Here is a 17487-nt window from a genome sequence, read left to right on the forward strand (position 1 = left end):
CAAAATCTGGCCTCTGACACTTATTACTTGTGTGACTCTAGGCACGTCACTTTAATCTCTATTTGCCTCAGTTTCCGCATCTGTGAAATGGGCTGGAGAGGGAAACAACAAACCAGCCCAGTATCTTTGCCGAGAAAACCCCAAATAGGGTCATGAAGAAATGGGGTCAATAAAATCAAACAATAATATGGAAAAATACTCAAGAGAGTTACTTTAATGGATAATGCTTCTTTAAATATATTGAACTTTAATAATAATTTGAATGATAATAATTGAATAAATGTTAGCTGATTTAGACTAAGATCTGGCTAAAGGAAAGCCTCCATACAGATGAGTGAAAGATTCACAAACATAGTCAAGGACCAGTTAGGGTCCAAAGTCAGACACAAGAAGATGAATGTGGATGAGTTGTGATCTGTAATGTTAGCAAAGACACTCAAAGCTTTGAGATATCAGATCTGAAGAGTTCAAGTATGGTCACCATCACAAGAATGGAAAAGGATGAAGTTTCAAGGGGAACCCTGAAGGGTAGCAAAACTGGACATCTAAAGGGCTTTTGTAAAGTAAATTCTAAACAGTGATGATTTCATCTTCTCCACTCAGCATTTATGTCTAGCTATTAAAACAATGATTCACTTTATTTTATGAATTTTAGCATGCGTGTTTGAAACTGTAGAAAGTAGCACTGAGAGTGCTAATATATTTTGGAATTTAGAAAGATTATTACTATATAATAGTTGAATTTGGGATTATTATCTTTATTACTATTATTTGATACTAAACCAAAGCTTTCCCCTGAGACTCATAAAAGTGCTATCATCATGCAATTTGGTATTATTTTCTGATATTTCATTCTTAAGTTTCTGGTTGTTTTATATGTTTTAATTAACATTATACTTATTTTATTTTAACCCCAGGACTGTTCAGGAAAATAAAATGCTTAACAATCTAAAAAAAATTTTTTTTAATTAACTCTCAGATGTTTCTGCTCCAAACACTAAAGATAACTAACTTCTTTTACCATAAAAATGATCCTTAAAAATTGCTGAGAAGCAATATCTCATATAAATAGCACTAGACCAGGAATTAGAAGACCTGGGTTCAAATTCTTACTATAAGAAACATCATCTGCTGCCTGTCAATTCTTGAGTTCCCTCTTTTTCTATAACCTTGGGCAAATCAATTAAATTCAGTGAACTTCAGTTTCTTCATCTAGAAAATAAGAACCATGAATTTTCCTATTCAGGACTTAAAAGATAATCTAATCCCATGCTCTTCCTTTTGTCCTTTACTTCCATCCTCATACTCTATGATTGTGATCTTGTGATCACAGTCTACACAGTGATGACAAATCTAGTGATACTTGCTATTCCTGAAGAATAAAATCTAAGCATTGTGACTCTCCCCCAAACTTAATATTTTCCCTATATTTGGAAAATGCTATCTCATTTGATCCTCACCAAGCCCCTGAGATGCTATTATATTATATCCTCATTTTACAGATGAAGAAACTGAGGCAGGTGAAGGTCAAATGATTTGTTCAGTATCACCATGATAGTAAGTATCTGAGGGTGGATTTGAATTCAGATCTTTGTGATTTTAGCTTTTGATTACAAGGATAGTGCCACCTAACCAACTACATTATAGATAAATGCACGGAATAGGAAAGTAACAGACCCATATAAACATAGTTGAAATACAAAAGACAAACTTTTTAGTATCTTCAGAGTTTGAGGAAGGGAAAATCACTGCTAAATGAGTGAAAATTAAGGATGGCATCTGCAGAGAAAGGGTCCCTAAATAAGCAGAGTCAGGAACATCCAGTATCACATCCAGCTAATATTTTTGCTGCCCTTGCTATAGCCCATGCTTTGATTATCTTGATCCCAAATTCCAGTAGTGTCCAGTGAACACTAGCCAAGAATGGGGAAAATAAAGAAATTGACCACTTACTCATATACTTGATTCCCCAGAGAGTTACTGGGGTCTGAAACTGATGATATTGTGGTACTAGCTAGCTCTACCCTGAAGGAAAACACACTATGAGTGAAGATGGAGCCATTTGTCAGATTCTTCTTCAGAAAAGTGAGTAAGACTCACCAATGGACCTTTTCTTCCATCAAAACCAATTTGAGGAGCCATACATAGTATCTGCAGTCATAATTATCTTCCTGCTAATATATTTTTTCAAACAGGCTGGACACCTCAATGACATAAGGAATATGACTTGTGTTCCCCACTTCAGAACTAATTTATAATAACTAGTCTTAAACCTAGTTACTATGAAATATGTTAAAATATTGGGTAATGGAAAGCACATTGGAATATGAATTTTGAAGACCTGAATTTCACATCCTATTCTGCTACTTTATATTCATGTGACCCTGAACAAGTGATTTAACCTAACTTGTCCCAGTTTCTTCACATTTAAAGCAGAACAATTGGGTAAAAAGATCTATAAGCATACTTCTAAATTTGCTTATCCTTAGAAAAAAAATAGTTAAATGGAATTCCACCAGTGCCATATGTTTTAAAAAAGGAGGGGGAGTATAGAATGGATTATTGTGACATTTAAAGGGGGAGAACATAAGAAATAGAAGAAGAGAGGGAATATAAAAAGGGAATGGAAAAGAGAAAATGCAACCATAATGTATAGGAAAATAATCATAGGTCAGATGAAAATGTTTTGCAGTTTATAAAATGTTTTCCTCACAATGACAGTGTGAAGTAGAAAGTGTTAGTATCTCCATTTTTACAGGCATCAGACTGAGGCTCAGAGAAGTTCAGGTGTATCCTCAAGGTCTTATGGCTTGTAAGTGGAAGAGAAAGGGCTCACATATGCTTCTGATGCAAGTTCAGTGCTTCCCTTCCACTCCCAAGTATACCACGTTGCCTCCAAAACAAAATAAAAACACAAGCAACAGAATCTGTGCATTCAGAGCCAAGATCCCTAAATTCTAGTCATTGGCAGATACTTCCTAGCTGTGCAAATGAATGCAAGAAGCTTCACCTCTATGAGTCTCAGTTTCATCATCTCTACAATAGGGATAATAATCCTTTCATTACTGCATAGAGTAATTCCTAAAAGATATCAAAAGAGCTCAAAAAAGTATTAGATAATCAGTTCTTTGAAGATAGGAGCTATGTTTTCACTTTATCTTTGTAAACCTAGCACAATGTCTTGCAAAAAGTAAGTACTTAATAAATTCTTGCTGGGTATTCATTTAACCATTCCCAATGAGAAAGTAAAATTAGATTTTTTTTCTGAATTCACATTTGCTTTTGCTGAAACCAAGATCACTGCAATTGTTCAAAAGTCAGACTTCTTTCTTAAAGTCTTAACAAGCTCAGGTTATGAAACTTGCCTGAGGCATAAGGCAAAGAAAAAATATTCATTCAAAATTGAGAAGGCCATTTTCTTCAGTCTGTTCTAGCCAATATCCTTTTCTTAAATAATAGCAACAGCTTAGAATGATTAATCTGAAACAAAATTGTATTGCATTCAACAAGAACAAAACCATAAGGACACATTACAATATTTCAGTAAATACACTGCACATCTCCACTCCCTATACATTGCAGATACAGGTTGGTAACATCAAAATGTCTCTCCAAATCTGATACTTCTAAAAATGCCCTTTGGGTGGGAGGTGGGGGGTGGTTAGGTCCAGTATAGCTAAATCATTTAGCCTCTGTAACCTAAACTACACTTAACTATGGAACTGTCCTAGGTACTAGAAGATACACATTTAGAATGCAAACAGTCTCAGACCTCAACTAGTTTGTGTTCTTCTTTTTAAAAGATTGTACCCCAAGAATTATTTTTGTTTATTTTATTCTTTGACAAAGATATTTACTCAAACACCATAGCAAGATCAATAGTTGCAAAACATTTCCCCCTATTTCAATGACACATTTTCCCACAAATATACCAAGTCCAAGAAACAAGAGTAAATAGAAACTTCAAGCAACTTTGAAACTACAGGGTCTTAACATCCTTTCTCTCTGTGTGGAGGGTCTTAACAATTGGGCTAGATCTTCTCAGGGCAAAAGGTATCTAATAAACCAGTATTTCAGATATACATGCTTTTCCCATGGCATGGTAATTTGGCTGGACAGCCTAATTTGTTCTTGGGCAGCATCAAGGGCATCACAGTGGCTGTGTGGGATCCTCTCAAGGCTCTACTACTACTAGATAGGTCAGGCAGCTCCTGAACATTGATTGCTGGACCAGCTTGGGCAGCTCACCTTAGAGGTTCTCTCAGGATATGCTAAATCTGCTGAATGGATCAATCCACTTGTCTTGTTTTCCAGTGGGAAACTAAAGTCTTTTCCAACCTTTAGCCACTGGCTTGAATGGATAGAATGCACTGGTCTTTTCAACCAGAGTATGATCATGCTCTGTTCAGCTGGAGTGCTACAAAACTCTTTCAGCTAGGGTAACAATCCTTAGCTTAGAGTCAATAGGAGTTTCATTCCTTTAATTCACTTAGAACCTCAGCCCCTTCAGGAAGGAGATAGAATAAGGCTTCCCTCTTTTCAGTCCAAGGTCTTGGAAGGCACTTTTTCTATTTTTCCATAATAATAATGTAATGGTGGGATTGTATATAATGTAATGATGTATATAATGTAATAATAATGGAATGGAATGATGATTTCTCAGGATATTTTACAATAACTTATTTAACTTTCAATGGAACTGAAATAGTGTAAATAAGTAGTATTCTAATCCTATAGGTTCCCTTGATCACAAGCTCCAAAGCCCTCTGAGCCCTGAGGGGGGGCAAAGGGTCTAAGGTAGGATGAAGGAATTGGGAAAAGGCATCAATAGCAATGCAACAGAAGGGGAGTAAATTCTATACACACATCAAGTAGCTACTAGATGCAAGACCTTATGTTAAAATATGGTAATAATAATTTTTTTAAAAAGATGAAAAAGAGAGGCCATTGGGTGACTCAGTGCATTAAGATCTAGTTCTGGATACAAATCTAGCTTGAGGCACTTCCTAGCTGTGTGACCCTGAGAAAGTCACTTAATTTCAATTGCTTAGCCTTTACCACTTCTCTGTCTTAGAATCAAAGCATACTAGTGATTCTAAGATGGAAGATAAAAGTTTAAACAGAGGAATTTTAATTTTATCCTAACAGTTAACCCTGTTTGCCTTGCCTTGTCCTGTCTTAAAGTTATTACTAAGACAGAAGGTAAGGGTTTAAAGATAAAGAAAATATATTTCACAATTCATCAATAAGTATTTATTAAGAACCAACTATGTGCCAGGCAGTGTGCTAAGTACTGGGGATACAAAAGAAAACAAAAGACAGTCCCTTACCTCAAGGAACTTACATTTCAATAAATCTTAAAGGGAAATATATTTTCAGTTAACTTCTATTTGCAGAAAGTAAATAGGTTGATAAAGATAAAAGACAACTATAGAACTACTCAAGTCAAAAGGTTCAATGTCTCATTCTCTTGGTTTTCAATTCAATGTAATGCTCACATGTGAATTAAATAAACTTTCCAAGTGTCTCCCAGACAAATAACATGAAAAGTGCATCTAGCTTGCTGTGTACCCTGAAACTGTTAGAAGACCATAAAAAAAAATCAAGTTAATGCTCTACCCCATTTATAAGGAATAGCAACTGACCCTGTGCTTTCATTGGCAGAGGGAACTCCCAGGAGGGAAGTTTTCTATTGATGTGGGTTGTATGTCAGTCAAAAAATATTTATAAAGTACCTACTATATTCCAGGTACTGTGTTAAACTCTAGATATGAGAAAAAGTGCTAATGATAGAGTCCCTCCCCCTCTAGAACTCATAAACTAATGGAGGAGATATCATGCAAGGAAAATGTGTACAAACAAGGTATATTCAAAATTATCAAAGGAGAGAAGACACCACTAGAACTAAGGAGAATAGAGAAAGGCTTGCTACAGTAGGTAAGATTTCAACTAGAACTTGAAGAAAGCCAAGGAAGCAAAAAGCAAAATAAGGAAGAATAGCATTCCCAGCATGGGGGACAATAGGAAGCACCTTCTCTCCCATTGACTATATTTTAATTGGCTATATTTTAACAGCCAAGTAAGAAAAATCTCCCTCTCTTATGAATTCTCTTAGCTTTTTATATCTTTCTTATGTATTTAATATGTCTTAGTTTATATCACAGTGGTTGGAAAGCAGCTTTAAGTGGGAAAGCACACCAAACTCAGAAGAAGAAGGTTGGAGTTCAAGAACTGGTTCTACCAGTTACTATGCAGTTATATTAAGGCATTTAATACCTCTGAGATATTACTTATTTGAAAAATAGAAGCCATATTATTTTCACTATCTACTTCACAAAATTGTTCCAATCAGAGTGTTCTATATACTATAAAGCCTTATGCCAATGTGAATTTTTACTATTTCTAAATTAGCTCTTTTTGGACAAGGATCAGGTTGAAGCTTTAGATCTTCCCCAAAACTTGGCAGAGAACTTTTCTCATAGTCAATACTAAATGACTTCTTATTGAACAAATGAATGAACGCATGAATCCAAAAGACCTGAGTTCGAGAATGAGCTCTATCATTTACTAGCTCTGTAACCCAGGGCAGGTGACTTCTCTTTAGGTCTTAGTTTCCTAAACTGTAAAATGAGAGAGAGTTGAACCAAATAGCATCTAACTTCTTTTCTAGGACTATCATTCTGTAGCTCAATTTTTAGACATATTTTCTACTAACTGGAAAGATGTACAGAGAACTGACTGATTTCTTTAAACTTATAACAAATTGTTGGTAAGGTGAAAAGACTCAAACTGGGAAAAATGATCTGGCAAATTCTCCATTTGTGAATGATACTATAATTTTTTTCCCACAAGAACATATGTCACGCAAAGTCCTGAAATCTGCCACGATTCTATCTAGTAATATTTCAAAAGAGACTGATGTCGGCACTCTGCAAATTGTTTAGAGAATTGAATTGAGTACAGGGGCCTTATATGACTTGTTGCTATTGCTATAACCAGTAAGATAGACTGTATATAAAACTGTGCTGCACAAATTCATGCTCTTTAGTATCAAAACAACAGAATATATTTACCTTTGGACCTGGGTTAGAGGACACGGATTTTAATCCTTGTTCTTCCATTTCCTATGTGTGACATTGGGTCGGTCAGTCACCCTCTCTAGGATTGACCTTCCTCCTTTGTACACTACTGGATTCTTTGTTCACACTAAAATCCTCAGAATATTAAAATTGGGAAGGTTCTCAGAATATAGATGAATTTTGCCTACAGTAGTGATGATCTAACAGATGAGGAAACGGGTCCAGAAAAATTCAGCAAAAGCTTTTGGAGAGCAGATATTGTGTGATTTTTATTGCCCCCACCCCCAGTACCTCCCACATAGTGACCACTATGTGGTCAGTGTTTGTTGAATTAAATTCCCTGAGGTCATTCTGATAGAAGCTGGTAGAGCTGGGATTTAAATCAAGCCCCACTGCCACCCAATTCTGTATCATAAGCCAGGAAAGAATGTCAAGCATGTCAGATCTGAGTTGAAGTTTCCAAAAGAGTGGGATCAAGGTCACAGCGAGCTCCAAGGGGGAGTAGAAGAGCAGACCAGATGCCATGAAAAGGGTTTGGCTTCCCTCTAGCTCTCTTCTGACAGTCAGCTAGTACATACTGACCATGAGGCCTTTTGACTGATTAAAATGACCACCTTGCTGGCAAGGGGAAATTAGATACCCTCAACCTACTGCTACCACAACAGGACATGACAGGTAGGGAATATTGCCAAGGATTATGAAATACTGGTCATATATAGCCATAAAATTGATTTCATAAATAAAGCCCTATGCCTTGAGTTAATTTCTAAGGACTCTATTATATCAGGTTGGGCAGCCTCATTTATTTGATGATAGAAATGGTCAAAGTATCTATAAATTTAATAAAAGGAACCTTAGGAGTAAGCTTCTGAAAAGGAAGGCAGCTTATCCTGCCAGGGTAAGCCTATAATTATAAGGTCACTAGTGTTAAGAAAGAAAGCCAAATGAAAATTGCAGTACTTCGCACATACTCAGTGCCATTTTGTTAATTGAGTTAATCTCAAACATAACATTTTTAGAATGCTTTCTATGACCAGGTCTGTGGCAAGTGATTCATTAAGTAAGAAAAAATGGAAATTATTTCTATAAATCAGTGGCAACAATTCCTCATGGAGGAGGGTGGCTTTTTTTATTTTATTTTATTCCCAGCATAGTGGATAGCAAGCCAGCTTTGGAGTTGGAAAGACTTGAATTTAAATCCTGATAATTCTCAAATGAGATAGTATTTGTAAATCACTTAGCATAATACCTGGTATATAGTAGGTGTTATATAAATGCTTACTCTTTTCTTCTTCCCTTTCCCCACCCATCCAGGCTGTTTGGATGGTCCTGGGAAAATCAATTTAATTTTCATTGACCACAGACAACTCTCTAAGACTATGTCTCTCTATAAAAGAACAATTTTGGCTTAGTAGGGAGAATTATTTCAATGGGAGCTTCTTACATTGATGAAATCATAAGTCAGATTAAAAAGAAAGAAAGAAAAATTACTGATTAAACAAAGAGTGGGTTTGGCAAATGTCATAATATAGATCATTTGGTTTACACATGAATATTCAAAGGTCATGAGATGTAAATATGTAAAAAATATCTTCATGATTCCTTTAAAAATGATGATTAGGAAACTGATGAAGTCCTAGAATAGAATCCCCTCTGAAAACAAGTAGATTTTGATGGAGGAAGTAGTATGGTATAATGAAAAAAAATTTTTTTAGAGTCAGAGAACCTTGAATCAATCTCTAATTTGCTTTCTGCAGGACCTTGGGAAATTCATTTAACTTTTCTAGGCTTCAATTCCTCATTTGTAGAATAAGAGGGTAAGACTAGATAGCATCTAAAATCCCTCTCACCTCTAAATTTAAAATCCTATAGTTAAGGAAATTTGGATTGAAAGGGACTTGAGTTTACATGAGGTTCAAATCATAGAGACAGAGCAAAGAAATAGAACTATAAACCAATATGATTGATAGTTATTCATATGTAAAGACAAATGAACACAAACATGGGAATAATGAAACAAACTCATGATTACAGCAATACACACATGGAAAATGTCTTTATCAAAACATAGCATTTAGATGTGGTTTAAAAAAAAACACTAAAATGTTTTGAAATGAAATTGTCTTCCATTAATATTATCACAATATTAATAACCAGTTGTGATGGAGAAACACTGGGTACTTTTCTGATAAGATAAGGGTGAAATGAAGATACCCTACTTGCTTTTAACTGACATGATATTAGGAACGCCAGCTACAACAATATGAAAACTGAATGAAGGGAACATATATTGGCAAAGGAAATGAATCTTATTTTCAGATAATATGATGGTTTCCTCAGAAAAGCAAGGGAGACAATGATAAAAAATTCACATTTAAATATTTGGAGCTTCTTGATGCTCATGGATCAGACACAATGACATAATTAGAGCTTACCTGAAGGATCTAGGGTGATTTTGGCTAGTTGAGGAAGCAATATATCATGTATCTAACATCATAATATTGTGCTCTACCTAATTCAGTAGTATTTGACACTCCTAACAGTTATTACCTCATTCTACAGAAGGTACAAAAGCATGGTACAGTTAGCCATTGAACCAGACCTAAATAATCCTAGTTTGATAATCTCTTGACTGTAATCATACATGGCATTTTAATATTTGCTGCTAAGGCAGAGGTCAAAAGTCTTTCCTGCATCAGACAACAAATAATAAGAATAATGTACATTTCTGTAGCAATTTAAGGTTTACAAAACATATTCCCTGAAACAATCATTATAGTATGGAGGGAAAAAGGAATGATTTGGAGCAGAGAACTTGGATTTGAATTTCAGCTCTGCTAGTTACTATCCATGAGACTTTGGTAGTTTCCTGACCCATCTCCATAATAGCCTTACCTTCTGTAAAAGATAATTTGGGGAAGTCAGGTCACTCCTTTGAAACTCGGTTTTCTCATTTACAAAATGAGGGGATTTGACCACTAAAGCTCCTTCTAAATATGAATATGAAATCCTATGAGATGAGCAGTATATGTATTATTATCCTCCCCTTATAGATAAAGAAATAGAAATTCCCAGAGAGAGACCATATTTTACTCATCATTAGTGATTTAGGAAGCAGAGGTGGATTATAATCAGAAAGAGGAGGCTACAAAAATTTTCTAGTATTTTATCACTGTATTTTACTACTATATCATCATATACTTTCTATGTCTATTGGGAAGCTACCTTTCTTATTGTGTGCTTAGATATATAAGGAAATGAGTCTCACTGGCCCAGGACCATCTGATGAAATAAGAAGTAGACTTGGCTATATTGTAAAATGGTAGAATTTTCTGTTCTCACAGGAAGTATTCAGACAAAGGCCACTTAGGGATTCCCCTGAATATCCAGCCTTGATCTCCAGGTATTCTAATCTCTGGTTAGTGAGAGTGAAACAGAATCACTTTCTCTCACTGGGCCAGTTGCACAAACACCTTGGAGACAATTGATATATAAAAAACAGTATCTCTTTTATTATGAGAGGATACAAACTGAGGATCAGAACAAGGGTTCCCTAACTCTAAGGGATCTAGCTAGTTTCCCACAATCTTCTATGTCCCTCACAAGAGGGAGCCTTCTGGTCTTCCACATAATTTACCAGCTCCCTATTTCTATCTAGACATTTCCCAAAGCTGACTAAGCTGTGCCTATCTATGACCCTCAGTAGTTGATTAGATTTAGTTAATCTCAAATGGCTAAGTTCACCTTAGGGGTCTGACTCCTGAGGTAAACCTCAGAGCATATCTGACTGGATTTTTAGATAGAAACCTTCTGGAAAACACAGCAGGTATGGTCAGATCCTTTTCTAGATCTTTCCCAGTCAAATAGAGTACCTCCAAGATGATTTAGAGTTTATTCCTTCTCCACAGTCAGATTGAGGTAGATGAGCTCCGACAAGCCTACCTTTCCTCCACCCTTCCAGACAGGAAGAAACCAACCTCCTACAGGAAGTCACTACTCTACCAGTTGTCACTTCCAAACTGTTCCTTCTCTGCCTTCTGCCTGCTAAAATCCTTTCCCTTGAGTTCCTAGTATGTGCCTTAAAGACACTTCTCTTAAATCTTATCCTATCTCTATCCTTTTTTTCCATTACAGAAGCCATAGAGAAGATTTCAATACTGGGTAAGAGGTTAAACTAGGTGGTTTTTAAAGTCTTTCTAAGTCTAATATTCTATGACTTGCATAGTATTTGGACATTTCTCCCTTGATTAATAATAATTCCCATTTCTATGGGCCTTGATGATTTACAGAGCACTTTCTTTGCAACAATTTGGTGAGATGAGTAGTACAAGAATGATTATACCACCTTTATAGATAAATAAACTGAGGTGATGAGACAACTTAAGTGAGTTACCTGAGATCATAGTAGTAGTAAATGTCAGAACTACAACATAAATCTAAGCCTCCTAATTCTATACTCACACACTGCCTCAGGTCTAGGTCAAATCATTTGACAACCAGATAATTCAACTTGTGATTTTAATGTTCACAAAGATAAAACTTGGAGTTGTTTATTCCATATTCAGTGTTGTTTGCTATTAGATACAGAAGATAAAGATGCCATATCTCAGTTTTGCTCTTTTAATTTTATGTAATTGAATGAATATATAAGTATCATCAGAATTTTCAAAATGAGAAAAAATCAGGTATCCAATTCAAATGTACATATTTCAACAATAATTAAGCTGTTTGGTATAGTTTCTTCTGTTGCAAGCATTCATTTCATCCTATAAGGACTCACATTTTTATTCCATAAGGAAAAATTCTGATCAAGTAGAAATAGAGCTTGCTAAATTGTAAGCTCCATGAAAGCTCCCTCAGGCCATGAGCTGGGCTTTTTGTTGTAAACTTTGCCTGATAAATGGTGTTGGATTGAAAGTGAATTTAGTTTGGACCTCCCTGAGTACCTTAGCATAGTACTCTATGCATGATAGATGCTGAAATATTGAATGGAGCTCTCAGGGACAAAATACTAGCATATCCATGTTTAATTATGATGCTTCCCTTCATCACTCTTGTCCTTCCATAAATCTGGTAAAATTTCACTGGAGAATAGACAGACCATAGATTTACAAAGAAGCTGATACATACAAAGCCAGACTTTATATGCTACCTTTTTTCTGGAGAATGTTTCTGGGTTGTTGTGCTTTTCCCTCACTTTTCCCTCTTTAGTCCCTTATGGAAGAAATTCCATTAGCAATCTCAAATTATCACAAAGAGAATCCGCTTTTAGCCAATACTGCTGCAGTGATTTAATTGAGAGAACAAAGTTATCGAGCATCCAGAGGAAACCATTCAGACCTGCCTTCCCGAGCCAAACCAGCAAAACCTTTGTCCAGTGAAAAATTCACAAACCACATCATTCAACACCTACAAATGCCTATGACTGCAGCCCAATGGGCCATTTGTTTGGATTTGCCACAAAAATCCATTCTTCTTACCTTTCCAAAGCTTCCTTTGCCAATGGCCCGGAGTATTTGAAAATGGTCAAAATTAACTGTAAGAGAAGACAGAAAAATAAAATTAAACATCAGAATTATCAAAATCCTTCTCATTTCTTGGCAGATTCTATTTTCTTATCTTCAGGGCTTAATGATATTCTCTCTAACTAGCATCTTATAATGGGCATTGGCCTCAACAGCAAAGTAATCTCATTCTAAAAATGTTTGGTTTGCCCTTAGTAATTTGAGATATTTATCAGACTATTACACTTTCTCTCCAATTCATACACTTAGTAATTTGACTTTAGAAGTACAAGCATTCATCTGTTTCCAAACTTTTCTAAAACAAAATGCTCAACCCTGAGTTTTAGAATTTCTAGAAAAAGAACAAACATATTTATATTTTGATTGTTTTGTTATTCTAAACTTCACAAACATGAAATTTCCATTTACAAATAACAGAAAGAGGATAAAAGATGTAAACACAAATTCTTTCAATTTAACCAAGGACATAATAAATTTAACTCCTTCAATGAATGTTATGTTTTACATTCCCATCATTTAACTCTTTTGCCCACCCACTCCTCCAAATTCTCTTCCTAAATTTTTTTAAAATAACATAATAATACAGATCATTGAACAAAACAAATCCCTTATTGGCTGTACCCAAAGATATGTATCTCACCTTGCACTTCAACTCTATCATCTCTATGTCAGGAAATGAAAAGCATCATCATTGGACTCATTGCATTTATCATTTCTTAAGTCATTTAAAGTTACTTTGCCTTCTACTCACTTCCCTTTGCATCAGTTCACACAAGTCTACCCAAACTTATCTAAAAGTTTCCCCTCCATCATTTCTGAACAGCACAAAAATATTATATTATTTTTAAATGTCCTCATTAGTTCAACCATTCCACAACTGGGTAGGGACACTCCTTAGTTTCCAATCTTTGAGCAAAAACTTTCCATCAACTTTCACTTCTTTTTATTAACCCCTACCTTCTATCATAGGATCTGTATTAAGTTTCCATTCCAAGACATAATAGCAGTAAGGAGTAGGCATTTTGTATTAAATTACATGCTCAGGATTACACAGCTAGGACTTCCGGTCAAGATGGCGGTGTAGAAGCAGCGAAAGTTCAGACCTCCGAAACCCTTCCCTACCGATCGCAAACAAAGTGCTCCTAGGCCACCGAAATTCAAGCTGAACAACAGGATAGACCCGGGGAAACCTCCTCCTGGACCTGGATCAAAAGGTACCGCACCCCAAAAGCCAGAACCCTAGATCACTCAGATCTAAGGGGTAGACAGAAAGAAGGTCTCAGGACCCATCCCCCCCAACCCAGAGTGCTGAGCCCAAGGCAGCAGCGGGAACCTCAGGGCTCTGAGGACTCACCTTGAAAGCAACCCGAGCCAGTCTCCGGAGCGCCCAACACAGACGGCAGGGAAGCATAGAGAGAAGGGGGAAGCCTGTGGCCCCCCCGGCTGGGTTCTTCCCTCTGGGTCTCGGGGGAGGACCCAGCTTCGGGGCACCAGCTGAGCCCAATCCCATCGGGAGCCCTCAGAGCTACTGAAAGGACAGAGGGCTCAGGGCTGGCAAAGGGGTGGCTCCGAAGAGCCTACCTTGAAAGTAACCCGGGCTAGTTTCTGGGCACTCAACACAGACTGAGGAAGAGGAGGTTGCTGCTTTTCTCTTTCTTCTTTTTTTTGGCTCCGGGATCATTCGGCCCACACTACCTGAACCTAATCCCATCAGGAGCCATTAGAGTCCAGGCAAGCCACGACCCCTCCCCCCTTAGAGAGCAGGGTCTTCTGAAAGAACCAGCTGAACCTAATCCCATCAGGAGCCCTCAGAGCTACTGAAAGGACAGAAAACTCAGGGCTGGCAAAGGGGTTGCTCCAAAGAGCTTTCCTTGAAAGTAACTTGGCCAGTCTCTGGGCACTCAACACAGACTGTGGAAGAGGAGGTGGCTGCTTTGTTTTTTTTTTTCCCTTCCCTTTTTTGGCTCTGGGATCTTTCGGCCCACACCACCTGAACCTAATCTCATCAGGAGCCCTCAGAGTCCAGGCAAGCCACAACCCCTCCCCCCTTAGAGAGCTGGGTCTTCTGAAAAAACAGAAACCTAGAGGCAAAGTCAAGATGGCAGCCTAGAAGGAGCATAGACCTGGCAGCCTGGCCAGAGCTTTAGAGATCCTCCATATCTGCTCCAGCCGTCCAGGAAGTTTAAAACTCAGAATAAACCCATCCCAAATAAGCTGAACTCAATCCCATCAAAAGTCTCCAGAACATAGGGAAGCCCAGGCTCCCCATCCATCCTCACTGACTGCTGAACTTTAAGCCAATCAAAAGCCTCCAGAGGACAGGAAAGCTCAAACCCCCAACAACCCTCCCTCAGAGATTACACCAAGAGATCCTCTGTTAAAGCTCCAAGAGGGGAGACTGATAGAAGTCCCTAAAAAACAAAAAAATGAGAGGAACAAGAGCACAGACAAATACAGGGAGGAAAGAAGGGGTGAATTTGAACAAACAACAGAAACAGAAGAAAGAAACTACAATAGACAGCTACTACTCACCAAATGGAACAGAGGGGGAGAGATCAGCAAACGATAAACCAGAAATCCCAGCGAATTGGATACAGGCTGTGGAAGAACTCAAAACACAGCTAAGAGAGGCTGAAGACAATTGGGAAAAGAACTTAAAAATTAAGATAAGTCATCTGGAAACAGAGGCACTTGAACTAAAACAAGAAAATAGTGTCCTGAAAGCCAAAATCATCCAGCTGGAAAATGAGGCAAAGGAGATGAAAGATGAAGCAAAGGAGATGAAAGACGAGATAAAGAGGATGAAAGACAGTCTTCAAAGAAACTCAGACCAGAAGGAAAAAGACGACCAAAAAGCCAAAGATGAAATCCAATCTTTAAGAACCCGAGTAAAACAACTAGAATCAAGTGACCTCACAAGGCAGCAGGACACTATAAGACAAAACAAAAAGAATGAAAAAATTGAGGAAAATGTGAAGCATCTCATTCACAAAACAGACGATTTAGAAAATCGTTCAAGAAGAGACAATTTAAGAATAATTGGACTACCAGAAGACCACGACAAAAGAAAAAGCCTGGACATAATACTAGAGGAAATTATCCAGGAAAACTGTCCTGAGATCCTAGAACAAGAGGGGAAAGTGGAGATTGAAAGAATCCACAGATCACCCCCTGTTTTTAATCCCCAACTGACAACACCAAGAAATGTTATAGCCAAATTCAAAAACAATCAGATAAAAGAACAGGTATTACAAGCTGCCAAAAAGAAACCATTCAGATACCATGGAAACATGGTGAGGATAACACAGGATCTGTCTGCATCCACACTGAAGGACCGAAAGGCATGGAATATGATATTCCGGAAAGCAAGGGAACTAGGCCTACAGCCAAGAATAAAATACCCATCAAAACTGACTATATTCTTACAGGGGAAAGTATGGTCATTTAACACAACAGAGGAATTCCAAGCATTCATAAATAAAAGACCAGACCTGAACAGAAAATTCGAAGTCCAACCACAGAATTCAAGAGAATCATCAAAAGGTAATTAAAAAAGAGGGGAAAAACAACAACAACAACAAAGGTTTTTTTTAAGAGACTCAATAAGTTAAAATGATATGTATCCCTATAAGAAAAGAGGTCATTGGCAACTCTTAAAAACTGTTGCTATCACCTAAGCAGCTAGAAGAACTACACTCAGAGGGAACAGTGACAAACTGTATTGGATGAAAGGACAAGACATAAATAGGTATATAGAGATATGCATGCATAAATACATATACATGTGTATGTATATATATATATATATATATATATACATGACTAAAGCTAAAAAAGAAAAGAGGTTATGACTAAAAGAAATGGGAAAAGAAACAAATGGGGGTAAATTTATATGTCACAAAGAAGCTCATGGCGGGAGGGGGGAGAACATCGATACACTGGAAGGGTAAAGAGGTCGGAGATAGGAAATATTCAACTCTTACGTACTTTGAAACTGACCCAAAGAGGGAAGAACAATCCAATCCATTGGGGAAGAGAATAGATTTGCGCCCTATAGAGGAGTAGAAGGGTAAAAAACAGACTGGTGGGGAGGGAAGCAGTACAAGGGAGGGAGAGGGTGGGGGGGGAATTTTTAAAAAGACTACAGGGGAAAATAAGGGAGGGAATTAGAAGGGAGGGGGGTAGAAAGGGAAATACAAGGGGGACTGATTTAAAGTAAATCACTGGACTAAAAGGTAGAGTTGAAGAAGAAAGGTTAGAATTAGGGAAGGATATCAAAATGCCAGGGAGTCCACAAGTGACAGTCATAACATTGAACGTGAATGGGATGAATTCACCCATAAAACGTAAACAAATAGAAGAATGGATTAGAATCCAAAACCCTACCATATGTTGTCTCCAAGAAACACACATGAGGCGGGTAGACACCCACAAGGTCAGAATTAAAGGATGGAGTAAGACCTTCTGGGCCTCAAGTGACAGAAAGAAGGCAGGAGTGGCAATCATGATATCTGATAAAGCCAAAGCAAAAATAGACCTGATCAAAAGGGATAGGGAAGGTTATTATATTTTGTTAAAAGGGACTTTAGATAATGAGGAAATATCACTAATCAACATATATGCACCAAATAATATAGCACCCAAATTTCTAATGGAGAAACTAGGAGAATTGAAGGAAGAAATAGACAGTAAAACCATATTAGTGGGAGACTTGAACCAACCATTATCAAATTTAGATAAATCAAATCAAAAAATAAATAAGAAAGAGGTAAAAGAAGTGAACGAAATCTTAGAAAAATTAGAATTAATAGACATATGGAGAAAAATAAATAGGGATAAAAAGGAATACACCTTCTTCTCAGCACCACATGGCACATTCACAA

At 37.1% G+C, this 17487-nt stretch overlaps 1 protein-coding gene across 1 annotated transcript in view; it reads right to left on the minus strand.

Moving 5' to 3' along the window:
• Nucleotides 1-17487, minus strand: part of STK32B (serine/threonine kinase 32B) — a 384972-nt gene that overhangs the window by 306231 nt on the left and 61254 nt on the right. The window contains exon 2 of the mRNA XM_007496744.2: nt 12560-12615. Within this exon, the coding sequence (XP_007496806.1) occupies nt 12560-12615 (56 nt within the window). The remainder of the gene's footprint in view (nt 1-12559; nt 12616-17487) is intronic.

The sequence above is a fragment of the Monodelphis domestica genome, chromosome 6 (genome assembly GCF_027887165.1).
Source record: "Monodelphis domestica isolate mMonDom1 chromosome 6, mMonDom1.pri, whole genome shotgun sequence".
Lineage (NCBI taxonomy): Eukaryota > Metazoa > Chordata > Mammalia > Didelphimorphia > Didelphidae > Monodelphis > Monodelphis domestica.